Here is a 17,394-nt window from a genome sequence, read left to right as displayed (position 1 = left end):
GAATGATGTTAACTCAAAACGGAAAAGCACTAAGGAAAACATGGTGAGCATCCATACTTTTTTTGTTCACTTTGAATGCAACTTATCATTATTAGGGTTTCATTTGATTTAAATATTATTTATTTTTATATTTATTTCTAAACTTCTTTTTTTATATTTATCTTGATTTGGTGTAGACAATTGAAAAGTGTTTCGTTGACCGGTACTGGTGGCAGGGATGAAAAGTTTAAATAATCGAGCGATGTGAACATCAAACTACAAAACAAGTTCAAATAATCAAGTGATGTGAAAAGCTTGGAACAAAGTATACTGTACCTCATATTGCTTTCTATACAGGCAAAAGTTCCCTTGCGTTTTCAAATCAATCAGTTATAATTTGTTAAACTTTAGAATTATATATTTCGGTTTCGTTAGTTGCATGAAGTTTGAAGTAAGGAATTGCATATCAGTTTTAAATTGCTATTAAGGTTCTTATAAAATGTGATTCCTAGGTTTTTTAGTAATTGAATATTGTGTGAATTTATGATTTTTTACCATGAAATTACAAGCAACTCGTCTGATGTTAATTTGAAGTTGATTTTATTGATGTATGTTACTTTTTAAATCGTTTTTGTTGTTGTGTTGTAGGAGAAGCATAAGTTCGTGTTGATTATGGATTCGAAAGATGATATGCATGACGCTAAGGATGTTGAGTCGGTTGATGATGACATTTACAGTGGAGAGGCTGCTATGTAGTCAGATGATGGTGATGTATCCTGTTAATTTAAATTATTTTAATTAGGTTATGAAGTTGAAACTTTTTGTTTAAGATTATGTTGAATCACACATGATTTTTTTTCATGTTTGTAGGTTTTCTTTGGTGCTCAGTCTTGGCTCTCCATGAAATTGATTCCATGGAATTGAAGAATGGTTGAATTTGATGTCATTTAGGTTTGATAATGCTTTCTTCCTGTTTCCTCAGTATATGATGTTATTTAGCATGAGTGTCAATCGTTTTATTTTTTTTAATTTTGAATGTCAGCCGAAAGCAAGGAATGAAGGACAATTAGTGCTTCAACTCCGTTTTGCCTTTCCATATAAGGTTGGATTTGGTTTAAGAAAATGGATTATCTGTTTATAGCGGCTGCGACTACGGTGAGTGAGGCGGCTTCAGATGATGATAAGTCAGCTGGATTGTCGTCTGCGAATAAATAAAGGCGGTCTACAAGGTTGTTTTTGATAATTCAGTTATTAGCATACAGTTTTAACATATAATAGTACCTTTTTGAATGATCACATTTGCAAGTGTAAGTAAATGATGCATATTTACTTTGAATAATGAGCTATAGTTATATGTCGTGTGATTCGTTTGTTATATGGTCAGTGTTTTGTGAGTGGCTTAGTATCGTATTTTAGTAGTTTATGATCAGTTTGTTATATGTTTTCATTGGTTTGTGATTGTTTCGGTATCATATTTCAGCATTTTGTGATCAGTTCTGTTTCGTGTTTCAGTATGTCTTGTGATCAGTTAGGTATCATATATCAGTAAGTTTTGTGATCAGTTTTGTTATGTGTCATGCTGAATTTTTATAGTTTGATTTGTGTACTACTAAATTTACGTAGTCTGATTTGTGTTATACTAAATTTATAGTTTTATTTGTGCTATGCTGAATTTACATAATTTTATTTGTGTTTAACTGAATTTACATAGTTTGATTTGTGTTATCCTAAATATATATATATATATATATATATATATATATATATATATATATATATATATATATAGGGGGCTGCTAGAATGAAAACCACCTCGAGTTGTAAGAACCGCGAGAACTACACCCCACGGGTGGGCGTTCACCATGATTTTTTTTTTACAACTAGGTGTGTGTATTATAAACACAGCCGTAAAAAAAATTTTTAAACGCCGCGGCCGAGGGGGTAGTTTTTTACACCACAAGTTTAGTGTTTTTAATTTTTTTTCTTTTTTCTTTTTTTTTCACCAAACTTGTGATGTAAAAAACTACCCCCTCGGCCGCGGCATTTAAATTTTCTTTTTACGGCTGTGTTTATAATACACACATCTAGTTGTAAAAAAAAATCATGGTGAACGCCCACCCGTGGGGTGTAGTTCTCGCGGTTCTTACAACTCGGGGTGGTTTTCATTCTAGCGGCTCCCTATATATATATATATATATATATATAGGGGAGGGTTTAAATGAGAACGCTAAATATTGTGAGAACCGTGAGAACAAATGAAAAAATCGCAAGAACTTGGTCAAAAACAATTCAAATTCAAAATTTTTTTCTACACTTATCATTATTACTCGAATACCATATAAGAAATTTAATTTACACGTTTAAATTTACGTGAATTCGTAAATAAAGAAAATTTACACATGTGTAAGTTTGCCATTTACACATGTGTAAATCTGTTATATTTACACATGTGTAAAAAATCTAAAAAGAGTGATTTTGAAATGAGAAATGAATTATTTGATGTTGTAAATTCTTTTTTTGATGTTGTATCTTAATTACAATGAGTTTTGTATTAAAAAAAATGGTTTTGATTGGTTTTTTCATTCGTTCTCACGGTTCTCGCAATATTTAGCGTTCTCAAGATAACCCTCCCCTATATATATATATATATATATATATATAGAGAGAGAGAGAGAGAGGAACGGGATTAGGAGAAAATGCACAAAAGTGTGAGAACGTTGAGAACGCACCCTGGCCCAACACGTGGCGCGGGACATGATCAGGGTCCGAGGTTTTTTTTTGTCTTTTCAATCTTCTTTTATTTTCCTAACGCGCTATAACATTTTCTGGCGTCTAAGATTTTTTTGGCGTTAATTGTATTTATTAAACTTTTTGGCGTTGAATTAATTGTTTTTGTGTCACATAAATAATTTTTTGGCGTTATAGCGTTTTTTGGTCAATTTTTTGGCGTTTTGTATAATAATTCACTACGAGTCATTAATATTTTCATAAGTTAACAATAAGACCAAATGTTTTTTTGGCGTTTAATGAATTTTTTGGCGTTTAATACATTTGACTAGTTGTTTTGCCAGCACCCGTTCTCACAGTTTTCACACTACTAGCATTTTGGTGTTTGTAGTTTTTGGCGTTTGTAGTTTTTGGCGTTTTATATAATAATGTATTTTATTTGTAGAGAATTAGATAACAAAACAATAGATAACTTGATAACAAAACAATATAAAATGAAAAAGAAAAAAATATAGAAATGGTAATCTAATTTCTCTTCCGAATCTTCACTGTCATCAGCTCTTTCTTCTTGAATCTGTTTTGGCGTTTTGAACCTTTTGAATACCTTAGCTAGATGCCAACTTTCCTACATAAACCCCGTCTTTTTTAGACGAAACTGCTTAGTGGCATCATGTTTTTTGGTGTGATATTCTTGTTTGGTGGCATATCATTAAAGATCAACTCTTGCTTGATGCTATTTGTAATAATGGAGTCCAAAATAGCATTTTACACTTGTGTTGATCCCTTTATTCCATGCCTATATTCATCAAGAACAAAGCTCACATGATGGCATATCACTGTTATGAGTCTTTTTTTCTTGAATATTTGTCCATCTCATTCAGCAAAATATTATTGAGATAACCCTCTCAGAAGAAAAATCCATTCAGTGAAAGTTTTGCCATTTGTGGTTTTTTTAACTAACATTATTTGGCATTTTAAAGTGAGTGTTTCTAGAGGATATGGTGTTTGTGTTTTCTAGGTGTGATCAATTTCATTGTGTATAGACCCCTCTCTTATAGGAGTTTTTTGGCGCGTAGTTTAGGCAGGACTTTTTTAGTGTAATAAATGATAGTAATAAAGTAACTGTCTTTTCAGTTACTATTTTTGTATTTACTCTTTTATCAGTTTTATAGGTGATAGATGCCCCATCTTCTAAGTTTGGCATTTTTTTAAATGGCGTTATGTAGACCAAGATGACAAAATACAATAACAGAGAAAATAAAATATTAAGCAGGAAAAATATTTTTTGTTATTTTTGGCGTTTTGTAAGGAATAACCTTTTTTAGTATTTTTTTTGGTGTTTTGCTAATAAAGAGAGAAATATATCATTTAATTATCTTAAAAAAAAGAAGATTACACAGAAGAAAAAAAAGAGAAAAAAAAAATTAAAACCCTTCGTCAGAAGGTACTTTATCCGAAAAGTATCCATCACTTGTGTCATCTTCTTCCTCCTCGGAGTCTTCATCTGGATCTTCATCCATGTCATCACATTCACCTTCATCAGCTTCTTGTTCCTGAAGATTATGAAGCCTTCACTTGAACATGTCTTGCATTAACTCCAATTTTGAGTCCATTTCTGTGTTGGTACAAGTGGCGTTATGCAATTCTTTCATGAAACCTAGTCGCTGCTTTGTCATGATGTTTTCTAGCCAGTAGACTTCCTGCTCTCTGCTGTTGTATGTAACGGTCACCATGTCTGTTTCATCATCAAAACGCCATGATGTCATGACAAGGTCTGGCTTCACATCTGCTTTGATTGGTCCAAATTTCCTGGTTAATGCTTTCATAACCATATGTGTTTCATGGCATTCATTGTCTAGAGCGATGCCAAGGGATAAGATTCCCCTCTGTATCTCTTCTTCCATTTTCAGAATTGCCCTGACCGTCTTAACATAAACCCTCCTTCTGTTGTCAAAACGGAGGACGAATCGCCTGATTGCCAGAGTGTATCTCCACGAAATGATTGTTGCCTTTTTTGGCGTTTTAGTTAAGTTGGTGTTTTTGGTTAAAGATATTTTTTTGCAGAAATGGATAGATGTAAGTGATTATGGAAGCTATGTTTTACCTCGTTTATATAATGATGTTTTGGCGCGTGATTTAGGATGGAATTTCTTCTAATAAATGTTAATAACTGAAATTCAGCTACTGTGTTGTTTCATTTTCCTGTGTAATATCCAACGCGTTTTATCACTAATTTTTGGCGTTTTGATTATTAATGGCGTTTTATTTTTTTTTAATGGCGTGTTATCATTTGATGGCGTTTTGAATATGAGCGGTAAAAGACCCTTTTACCCTTAATGAAGCGCGTCCCACATAATAAAATTGATGTTATTTACGAAACGCCACCGCGCAATCTAATCCATGGATTGTTTTGATCAGACGGCCCATAAGCGTTCTCACCGTTCTCACACTTTTCACCGTTTTCTCTAAATCCTGGCCCTATATATATATATATGGGAAGGTTCTATGCAGAACACGAAATATTGCGAGAACACGCAGAACACAATGAATCACCCATTTTTTCTATCCTTAAAACCTAAAAAGTAAATGAAAATATTACAAATATAAGATTTATTGTTTCTTACACTAGAATTCAAAACAAAATATGGAAATTTTTCACTTTTTGTATAACCTACACATATGTAGGTTATGTGTTGGTTAAATTACCAACATGTATGTAGGCTATGTGTAGGTTAAAATCTTTAGTTGTTTTATGTATATAATCCACATATGAATGTAAGAAACATAAAATTTAAAAAATATGTACTTTAAATCCCAAAATTTAGTGTTTTAGAGTTGTTCTTTTTGTTCTCGCAATAGTTAGTGTTCTGTAATGATCCTCATCCTATATATATATATATATATATATATATATATATATATATATATATATATATAGGATTGGGATCAAGAGTGAACAATTTCTTGAGAGTGAAGTGAGTGAACTATTCTTGGCACTTGATCATTTTTTAGATTAAAAGGGTAAGATTGACATTACTTAAGTATATTTAATTAAAATTCCTTAATTTTCTCATCTTTTAACTCCCTTTTTTTTCTCTTTCTCTCTATCTTTATCTCATTTTTAGTTATTTCTCCATTATTTCTTTATACATAGATTTTGTTTTAATTTTAACTTGAATATTGTTTTCTTTTATTATCCGTATATATAGATATTATAATACATTGTTTTTAACTTTTTGTAATTTTCAATAAACATTAAAAAATTTCTCTGAGATTGAAATTGTAATTATTTTTGGGCATTAATATTTTTTGAATATGTGATAAAGTTATTTATTTTTGCATACATGTGATATGTTTCATTTTCATTAATTTCATATTTTTTTTATGAATCTACTCTTGTGCATGCCTAATATACTATATGTTGTTAATATACACATATGTAACCATTTTTTAATATAATACACAGATGTATAAAAGACTGTACACATGTGTATAAACTAATAGCTGTGTATCTTGTATAAACTGATAGTTAGCGAGACTGTACACATGTGTATAAACTAACAGTTGTGTATATTGTATAAATTGATACTAGCGAGACTGTACACATGTGTATACACTAACAACTATGTATCTTGTATATACGGAAACTAGCGAGATTTTAGGGATTTTGATTATATTGTTTAATAAACGCAATTTACAAAAGACACAAATACCCTTCTGTCATTTATTTTAAAGGGGAGTTACAACATTATAATTACAATCTTGCCATTGTTTAAAAATATCTAGATGTTGTAATCAATGGCCTAGATTAGTTCACACAGTTCACTCTCAACCTAGTGTTCACTCTAGAACCCTACCATATATATATATATATATATATATATATAGAGAGAGAGAGAGAGAGAGAAAGGTTAACGTACCTTACGGCTTAACGTACATCACGTACGACATGTAATTACGCACGTTCATTTTAAAATCACGCACGTTATAACTCAAAAATCCAAAATCACGCATGTTGAAACACCATAATCACGCATATTGAAAACATTAATCACGCATGTTATAGAACAAATCACGCACGTTGTCGTACGTGAAGTACGTTAAGCCGTAATATACGATATACTTTTTCTATATGTGTGTGTGTGTGTGTGTGTGTGTGTATGTGTGTGTGTGTGTGTGTTAGAAGTTGAGATTGAGTTTGAATTTATTGATTTGTGATTAATATTGTTAACTTTAAGGTCTAAGTTTGGTTAAAGAATTAAGATATTTAATAGATGGAATGTTTGAAATTGGTACGTTATTTGCGTATGTCATATGTTTCGACGCTGTCACAACACGCGGTACCATTATTTACTTAAAAACTATTTTCTTGTAAGTTTATTTTTTGAGTGCGCTTTGGTATAAATCAAAGTTGGTTTACGTTTCAACGTAATTTTTTTTCGGTAACGAGCCAGGTCAAATATTATAAGTTTACGTGCTTATTTTAATTTAAGAATTTTGTTCGAAAACGAGTCAAGTCAAATATATGCCAGTATAAATTCGAGTTATTTTTAGTTTTGACACCACCGTCGCATCGCGCTGCGGGGTTAAAATACTAATTGCCCAATGTGGAGGAATGACCCAACTCAGTCATCTCGGGTCGGGTAACATCATTAAATGCGAGACATTAATAGGAATATTATCAATATATTCTCATGCAAATAGAAGATTTGCATGATCTCCAAGAAAATAGGAATTGTTGTACAACCGACTTTCTGACTTAAGGAGAAACCCTAATTTACCAAAGAGTATAAATAGTAGATACATCTTGAGGTAAGATATAACAATTCTCTCTCAATCTCTCTCAAACACCTTTACTCCCATAAACAAATACTTATTTTCACGCCGGATGGTGGTTACAGGAATAACCCCATTTCTGTAACGAGTCCTAACGGTGTTCTGTTTTGCAGATCAAGTTCAGGCCATTTTTAATCGGATCACCCAGCCTAGGGACGTATCTCAGGTAACGTTTCTACACCCAACAAACTGAGAGATTAATTTTTAAATGGGGATGGTAAATAGAGGTGTACAAAACTCGGTTTGGGCCCAAACTGGTTTAGGTTGTAAACCGATTCCCTTTGATTGGTTTACTTTGGGCTCAATCCAGTTTGGCCCTAAATAAGTTCAAGTTGAGAACCGATTTTAGTGTTGAAAACCCCAATTGCTCAAATCGAATTGGATCGGGTTCAAAACCGATTTGGCTCAAAAAAATCAGGTTCAAAACTAGTTGGGCCTAACCCGGTTCCGGGTGAAACCGGTTGACACATAAAAACCATAAAAAAACACAAACACGTACCAAATCGTGGGTCGAGGCCGGACCCAAGCCACTTTTTTTACTACCGAATCAGACTCTGAATCGGTTCATCGGGCCAAAGCAGTTATTTTGTATACCTCTAGTCCTCTACTGGTAAACACCCCTTAGTTGCCTTTAGTCCGTTTGCCTCTTTGCCTAGGTTTGAGATTGGTTGCATTTGCATTTGTTTTTTTATTTTTATATTCGTTTGGGCTTGGGATTGGGATTGGGCTTTATCTTTACAACCCTATACATTTCAGCCGACCTTTTCCACCCAGTTTTTCTTTTCTCCATTTGCGACACTCAAACGGTCAGGTTCAAACTCATCCACTTATCAACTCTATGGTGATCAATTCATCTTTAATTTCATAACCAAATTATGTGTGTGTTAAAATCAATACATATCACGTATCAGTAAAAAGTTAAATTCAAAACAATCCTTATCTTTAGGTTGTAATCATGTAATAGTTCATTATTGTTTTCGTAATCTATTTTTTTTTTTTTTTTCATATAATAGATAATAACTCAAAGTTTGAAATATATAGTTTTTTAAACACATGGAAACGATCAGTGATGCCATGATAGTAAAATGGGTCACTTACTAAAACAGGAACATGGACAAGATTAATTAGCAAAGCTACGTGGACCCATTCAACATCATTAGGGTGTTAGGAGTGGCAGCGGTAAACCACATCGGCATCGCATCGGCAACCGCTGCCAACTCTTTCGTCACACAATGTTGCCAAAAATGGGGAAGATTTCGGTGAGGGAACACCGATGCGGGGAGAGGGAGGGGAGGAGAGAGAGGGGGTGTGTGGGGTGGGGTCCATGTCATCTCAACCAATCACACATTTTTCTTTTTTTTAATAGTTTACCACTTCACCAAGTGTCTAACCATTGTCAACACTTTTGAGCATAGTTTACCACTTTGACATGACACACTCTCATTGGTTGATTTTTTAGTTTGCCACTCTAAGTGTTTAACCACTCCTTACACCCTTAGACCCAAATAGTTCAATAAAATAAATGAGATGACAAATATAACATAGTTATTAGTCATGGTACGTACAATATAGCTAATAATTGATATCACACAATTAACATGGTTAGGGTGTACGGTGTAGGAGTCGGCAAAGGGCGGCAAACGTGTTTGCCGATAGGCAAATAGTTATTAGTCATGGTACGTACAATATAGCTAATAATTGATATCACACAACTAACATGGTTAGGGTGTACGGTGTGGGAGTCGGCAAAGGGCGGCAAACGTGTTTGCCGATCGACAAACACCGACGCCGACCCAATGCCGACGCGACAAAGCAAACGAATCGGGGACAACTTGCCGACTCGGGGAAGAAGGATTTTGGAATGTGGGCCAGGTATTAACGGTAATATTACCGTTCAAATAAAAAAATTTATTTTTTCTTTAAAAAATTAAACTATAAATATCAAACCAAATACCTTCAAATATATACCCAACCAAACCAAAAAATACCACCAATTCTTCCCAAACATTTACAAAACAAAATGGCGGATGAACTCCCGTTATGGTTCCTACCCATGAGTAGCGACGATTCATCCGATAGTAGCATTCTTTTTTTTTTCAAAATCTCATCGAAGAAGCCGAACTTCAAGACATGGGCACATCTAACCGAAGGAGATATATTGAACGTCAACGTGAAGAGGGGCATGAGACACTCATGGCGGATTATTTTGTCGAAGACCCTAAGTACAACGAAAATATCTTTCGGCATAGGTTCCGTATGTCGAAACGTTTGTTTCTAAAAATTGTGGCCGACGTGGAAGAGAACGACCCGTGGTTTGAAGAGGCCCCCGATGCGCGAGGTAGGAAGGGCTTTACGCCGTTGCAAAAGGTGACACCGGCTATTAAACAGCTCGCAACTGGTAACACTCCAGACGAGAACGACGAGTACTTGCATATGGCCGAAAGAACTTCCCGCGAGTGCCTAGAATATTTTTGCAACACGGTTTGCAAAATATACGGTCCAGAGTTCTTACGTAGACCGACAAGCCACAACATGGCACTTTTATACCAAGCTCATGAGGAAAAACATCACCTTCCAGGTATGTTTGGTAGCCTTGATTGCACCCATTTCGTTTGGCGATTTTGTCCGACAGAGTATCGAGACCAATATATGCGATGAGATCATCGATACCCGACTGTTATGCTCGAAGCGGTTGATTCTCAAGACTTATGGTTTTGGCATGCTTTTGCCGGTCCACCGGGTTCTCAAAACGATATCAATGTTCTACAACAATCTCCGTTATTTTTAACGGAACGAAATGGAACCACGCCAAAATGTCTATTTTACGTTAACAACCATTTATACAAACGTGGTTATTTGCTCGTGGATGGAATCTACCCTTAGTGGTCCGTGTTTGTGAAGTCGATCCCTTACCCTCACGAAGTAGACCAAAAGAAATTCAAGAGGCAACATGAGGCGGCAAGAAAAGACGTCGAACGGGCTTTTGGTGTTATGAAGGCGAAATGGGGTGTATTGAGTCGACCGATGCGAGCAAGATCCGTTAAAAAATTAGGAGTGTTGTGTACACGTGTATTATTTTACACAACATGATTTTGAAAGATGAAGGAAAGGCGATAGCACCGGTGCACATTCGGGATCCTCCGGTCGAGCCCGCTCTAGACGATACGGTGTTGGGCGAGTTGATGGATGAAGACACGCATTGGAGACTAAAACACGATCTCATAGATCATCTCGTAAGTCAAGATTTACCCCACCTTTTGGTCGATTCTGACGAAGACTAGTTTAATTTATTTCAAGCTAATGTAGTTTTATTGTTTTTTAGTTAAATGTAATTTTAATGTTTTTAATTTAATTTATGTTACTTTATTGTTTTTTAATTTAATGTATTTATTCTACATTTATTAATATTAAATAAAATAGTGCACAAAAAAAATAATAAAAGTTTACAACTTCAGCAAGTGTTTAAACCATTGCCAACACTTTTCAGCAAAGTTTAAACACTTTTGACTGATTGACATGGCGCGCTCTGATTGGTCGGTTTTTTGGTTTGCCACTCCAAAGTGTTTAACCACTCCTTACACCCTTATTAGACTAGAGGGTATGGGGAGGCTCATCCCCATGACGATGGGCCGTCACGTAGGCGCCACATCACCATCCCATGGAGGATGGGTCTCCTTGCATTTTGAGGGGGGTGGAGGATGGGGCTACACCACATAATTTTTTATTGTTTAATTTATTTTAGTTGTTTAACTTTTATTGTTTAACTTTTTTATTTGTTTAACTTTATAAAAACAATTCAAAATTTAAATAAAAATAAGACATAAAAGAAGATAATAAAATCCATTACATAACATAAATAAAAATTACATAACCTAAAAAAAATTACACTACCTAGATTTTATAAAAAAAGACTAGATTTAAAAATTTATAAAAATTACACTACTCGTTTTCGTCTTTGTCTTCGTCACCGTCCCCGCCGTTTACATTGTTCCATATATGTTCTACCAAATCCTGTTGAAGGTTTGCATGCGTGAAGTCGTTGGTTAGCGAGAACAAGTTTAAATCCTGTTGTGCCAGATCTACTGGGACAGTATTCCCGATAGATGCATTCTCATCATACTCACAAATCGCCCGACCTTCGTCTTCAATAATCATGTCTTGGAGCAAAATGCAAGCGTACATACAAAGGCGCAACCTCTTCGGTGTGAACGCACGTCCGGTTGTTCAAGGATGGCCCATTTTTTTGTAAAACACCAAAAGCACGTTCGATGTCTTTTCTTGCAGCTTCTTGACGCTTGGCGAATTTTTTCCTTTTTTCGTCCCTGGGATATGGAATAGTCTTGACAATTGTAGACCAAGACGGATATATTTCGTCAGCAAGATAATACCCGCGTCTATACTCAACCCCAGAAATTGTAAAACGGGTGTCCGAACCAGTTCCATTAACGACATCGCTAAAGATCGCCGATTGGTATAGCACGTTGAGGTCGTTGAGTGAACCAGGGAGACCAAAGAAAGAATGCCAGATCCACAAATCTTGTGAGGACACGACCTCAAGTATTAATGTTGGATAGTCGTGATCACCTCGCGTATATTGGCCTCGCCACGCATTCGGGCAGTTATGCCACGCCCAATGCATACAATCAATGCTACCGAGCATTCCCGGAAACCCGTGCCGTGCTTCATGAGCTTGGTACAACTGTTGAACATAATACGCGTTTGGTTTCCGCAAATATTTTTTTGCTATACAATTTCACCACATTATGGCAAAACTGATACAAACATTCCCGCGAAGTTCTTGCCGACATCTGCAAGTACTCGTCCAAAGCGTCGGCCACTGTCCCGTACGCCAGTTGGCGAATGGCCGCAGTACACTTTTGTAACGTGGTGAACCCTTCATAATTTCGAGCATCGGGTCGTTGCGTGAAAAACGGGTCTAGCCCCGCCAAATCATCAGCAATCCGTGTGAATAACCGGCGACTCATTCGGAACATTCGTTTGAAAATCTCGGCATTGTAAAAGGGTGCATCCGAAAAATAATCGTTCACCAATTTCTCGTGCGCTCCTGTCGTAAAAAATATATAAATATGAGGAAATAAGGAATAAGGATAATAAAATTTGTTAATGATAAACCTTGGTGGTCTCTGTTAATCCGTATTTGTCTGGTAATAACGCTTTCAGATGAGACGTCTTCCTCTTCCTCCTCCATAAGAATCTGCGCCGCCCTTAGCATAACGTTTGCGTAAAACATCTCCTCTTCCTCCTTCGAAGACGAGGACCACCAAGAATTAGATGGCATTGTGGATGAAAAGATAATCTTTTTATAAAAGTGGGGAGAAAATGGTATAAAAATGAGGGTGTTTTGGGTTGGAAGTGGGGAGAAAATGGTGAAAATGGGTGTGTTTTATAGAAAAGTGAGATTTTTTTTTATTTATTAACTAGTCGTTGTAACGGCTAAAAGTTTGAAAAGTTGGCCCGTCCTCTCCGTCTTGTGGAAGCCGAACTTGCCGAGCCGGACCCAGGGACGGTGTGGGGGACCGGCGCCGGGTCAAGCTGGGCCTCAGCCGGCCCCATACCCTCTGGTCTTAACACAATGCGACATGTTTAACTAGAATCCATTTATACTACTAAATTAATATCATTTATTTACTCTAACAAATTACCAAACCAGAAAAAAATAGAGTTGGCAACTTATGACATTACCCGTTAACATGTCATGATCTTACACAAAGTTAAACAAGTTTGAGTTTGATTTTATTTTTATTTAAAAAGTTGAGCCAAGTTAACGATACAATTAACAAATGAGTCTAAGTGGGTCCAACCCCTCTAACCCATTTATGGCACAAGTAACACGTTTAATTAATCGTGTAACGAGCCATACGAAAAGAGATTCATATATTCATAATAAATTAAATGTATCAATATGGTTATCTCACTTAACCGGCTACGTAGCTCATCAACTGTTTCATGGTTTGTAAATTTCGGTTACTTTTATTATATCGTACTAACTAAGTGTGTCTTGTTACTTAAAACCGTTAAAAGAGCCATGTCAACAATTGTAGTAAACACACGACGGGTGATTATGTTAGGAGTGGGAAATATTTATAAAAGTAATAAAAAAAAAAGTAAAAAAGCGTGCCTTCTGATAAGCGGGTCTAAGCGTGTGGTGTCCACTTGTAAATTTCGGTTACTTAATACATCTTTCTTGTTGCTTGTCTTACGTCATTTGAGAAAAACAAGGAACAGCCTGTAAACTTGTAACATATTAACAGGAAAACAAGGAACAGCCTGTAACCTCAGAACAAAACAATCAAAGTACGAAACCAAAATCCTTAAAAAAAATTAGCAAACAAATTTTCAATATCCAAACAGTTGGCAAATAACCCTTAAAATTATTTTCCATCAAAGGGCCAAAAATAATGCATTAACAATCATCAAAATTAATAAAAATGTAGTTTTCTAAATCTATACAAGAACAACATACAAACAAATATAAATATAAATAAATAAATAAATAAACAAATAAGAAGCCAGTTCCTCCAGTTCTTCTAAAACAGACGTTAGCAAAGAATGAAGTCAATTAACAAGTGTTCAAATATGACACCCGCAAAAGAGGTAAAAGAAACATAGTGTTGACACCATAACGACGGCTTCGAAAACCGAAAGGATCTTGAAGAGGACCCGATCAACGAACCATTGGCGTATATTGAACTTGGTTTTCCAGCGGAGACCCGGGGTCCCGAACCGCTTCCATAGTCCCTTCCGGGTCTTCCCGTGTAGCCTCTTGAAGAAGAAGGGAAAATGGGGTTTCTTTTCCTCCATATTCGGGTCGGGTATTGACATATTTATATGGGTTTGTTTGTTTGTATTGTATTTTTTTGTGTTAAGAGGCTTGAAGGGGTATTTATATTGGTTGTGTTTAGTTTCTTGGAATCGTAGGCGTAATGGTCAAGCAAGTACATTAAGAGAAGAGCCGTTGAAGATGGGAAGAATGAATGATGTGCAAATTGCATCCATTGGGTTTTGGGTGTTTACAAGTTTGGTCCTTGGGTTTATGAGATTTAATGGCATGACCGTTGATCAAGTCACATAAACTCATAAATAAGTTTGACCATATTTTCAGTTCTTTTAAATTACAAGAAAGAAGGCATATTTTTCTTTTGCAGTTTTTAAATATGAATAGAACATTTTATCTATTTATGAAATTCTTATGATGTTTTTACGTTTTATTTAATTCATAAGCTTCACTTATTTTGTAATTATTTAGTAATGTGTTAATTTTTTGATTGATTCATGATAACGGATATTTTTGTCTCAAAATGGATTTCAACCCCATAACCACATGTTTGTTAGGTAATATCGATGCCTTTAGACTCATTTGCGGACCTAGCTCTAAAATTTAGAAGTATCTCAAAAAATAAAAAAATTAGAGGTATTCTTTGTATAAAACTAGAAAAAAATATTTACATTACGGAAATAGAGTTAAGGGATATCGCGTGCTACACTTGCTTGCACACTACATCTGCCACTGTCTACACTAGATGTGTGTTGGCTATCATAGAAAAGTACAATCGTTTATAATTAAAATATTTACACTTTTACACAATACGATACTCTTTTCGTCTTAACTAAGAATCATTATGTTTTGAGTAACGTTGGGGTGAGTCTCTAGCTAGTGGCTTTAACAATTGACATATAGGACTTTTTAGATTACTTAGCATTTTATATTCATAGTTATTATAAAATAGTTCTATGCGGATAAACTTAAACTTACATAATCTTACATTCATAATTTTTTGTTTTTTTTTTTAATTTGAAGAAAATAAAAGACGTATGACATAAAACTACCATATTAGACGAAATAAACTTTTGTTAAAACAATTATTGTTTTGTCGATTTTCTAAACAGACGGGGAAAACATGTAGTTTCTTAAAACACAAGGGGGGCAGTGATACAAACAAGGCGAGTATAACCGTTCCGCGTTTTTTTTGGTCAATGATTGCGCAAGTGGGCCCACAGCAAGCTGTTTGTTTGGAAGTTTCCTTTTCATTTTACTTTTTTTTTTTGAATAGCAACAGGAACTTTATTCAACCTCAAAAACAAAAGAGACCCCCAGCCAGGAGCTGGGAAGTCATATTACAAGCAAAAAGTGCACTGCAACTAGCTACATGAGTTTCAACTTAATATTACATTAAAATCCCACCACTCTTGCCTACTAATCCTCTTGAATTTTGATCTCAACTTCACCCCTTGGAAAGTTGCTTCCTTGATTTCTTCTATTGTCGTTTGGATCGCGCCCGATTTGCCTCTAAAGATCTTTTCATTTCTAATTTTCCATATACTCCATATAGTTTGCGTTGCGATGGTGTGTATGGCCTTTTTTATATACCGACTTCTTTGTAAAAACTGCAGCTCCTGCATTAATTCTCTTAAATTACCCGCCGTGAACATGGGTATTTTAACCCAAGATACAATCTTCTCCCATATTTCTTTTGCAAAACTGCACTGCAATAACAAATGAGATACAGTTTCTTCAGCAGCTCCACATAACTTGCAGTTGTAATCGGTTAGAACCATGCCTCTTTCCCTTAATGCCGTTGCGGTTGGTATTCTTCCGTCTACTGCCCGCCATACGAACATCACACTTTTGGCAGTTGCCCATCTGTTCCACACAAATTCATTTGCCTGCTCGTTTAGATTAATCTGTGAAGCTAAAGATTGTCTCACACCTCTTACAGTAAAACCTTCCTGCTCGCTATTCTTCCAGAACCATTCGTCTTCTTTCAGTGATATTGATTGCTGTTGCAACATTGTATTCAAGGCGTTCATCTCTTGAATTTCTGTTTCACAATTCGGTGCCCTCACCCAACCCCAGTCCCAAATCTTTCCCACGTTATTTACCCGATAGCAATCCTTTACTAGTGCTTTCTTGTTCAGTGCCAATTGATAAAGACCCGGGAATTGAACCAGCAGTGGTTCATTTCCTAACCATGTTTCGACCCAAAACATTGTTTTATCTCCCAACCCGACTTTACTCTTCAGACTTTTCGTGACATCAACATTGTATTTCATGAATTCTTTCCCAATTTCCCCAATGTTTTTCCACACACCCGTTAAAGTCTTTTTTACCGGTATGGATACTATTTTCCTATTACTATGATGTATAGCTTTTATTACTTTCACCCATAGATGATTCGGCTCCATTTTGAATCTCCACCACCACTTTATTAAGAGTGCCATATTAAGGTCCCTGATGTTCCCAATACCAAGCCCTCCAAAGTCTTTGCGTGCTACCACTTTTTCCCATTTAACCCACCGTATTTTATTATTGACGCTACATCCACCCCAAAGGAATTTCCTTCTAATACCTTCCAAAACCTTCAGTACGGCCAATGGACACTTGTAGAGCGATAAAAAATAATTGGGTAAGCTACCAAGGACAGATTTTACAAGAATTACCCTCCCCGCAAAAGACAAGTTCTTCGCCTTCCAGTTTGATAATCTTTATTGAACACATCAATAACCTCTTTCCAATTTGCTATACGATTCATATTTGCGCCCACCTTTAATCCTAGGTAAATAAAGGGAAACTTACCTGCTTTACATTTAAAGACCGATGCCATGTTGTTGACTTCTTCCTCAGTCGTACCGACCCCAAATAACTGACTTTTCTGCAGATTCACTTTCAGTCCCGATATAAGATAGAAAACTCTTAGGATTCTCTTGAGATTTTTTACATTGTTTTCCTCCCAATTGCCCACAAATATTGAGTCGTCCGCAAATAACATATGAGTTAAGTATGGTCCGTCTCCTGGTAATTTTACTCCTGAGAATATATTTGTATTTTTTGCC

At 35.5% G+C, this 17,394-nt stretch overlaps 2 protein-coding genes across 2 annotated transcripts; both read right to left on the bottom strand.

Annotated features, from left to right (window-relative positions):
* Positions 1-11,464: 11,464 nt before the first annotated feature.
* On the bottom strand, positions 11,465-14,124 carry LOC110933945. The gene is made up of 2 exons (XM_035988650.1): positions 12,676-14,124; positions 11,465-12,607 (listed from the first exon to the last, which is right to left on the bottom strand). Exons 1-2 carry the CDS (start codon positions 12,839-12,841, stop codon positions 12,225-12,227), a joined length of 549 nt encoding a protein of 182 aa, XP_035844543.1. The 5' UTR covers positions 12,842-14,124; the 3' UTR covers positions 11,465-12,224.
* A 1,593-nt stretch (positions 14,125-15,717) lies between these two features.
* LOC110933944 lies at positions 15,718-16,746 on the bottom strand. The gene has a single exon (XM_022177144.1). It carries the CDS (start codon positions 16,744-16,746, stop codon positions 15,718-15,720), a length of 1,029 nt encoding a protein of 342 aa, XP_022032836.1.
* Between the last annotated feature and the right edge of the window lie 648 nt (positions 16,747-17,394).

This window comes from Helianthus annuus, chromosome 4, assembly GCF_002127325.2.
Source record: "Helianthus annuus cultivar XRQ/B chromosome 4, HanXRQr2.0-SUNRISE, whole genome shotgun sequence".
Lineage (NCBI taxonomy): Eukaryota > Viridiplantae > Streptophyta > Magnoliopsida > Asterales > Asteraceae > Helianthus > Helianthus annuus.
Note: the sequence above shows the minus strand (reverse complement) of the source record. Positions and strands in the feature narration are given on the sequence as shown.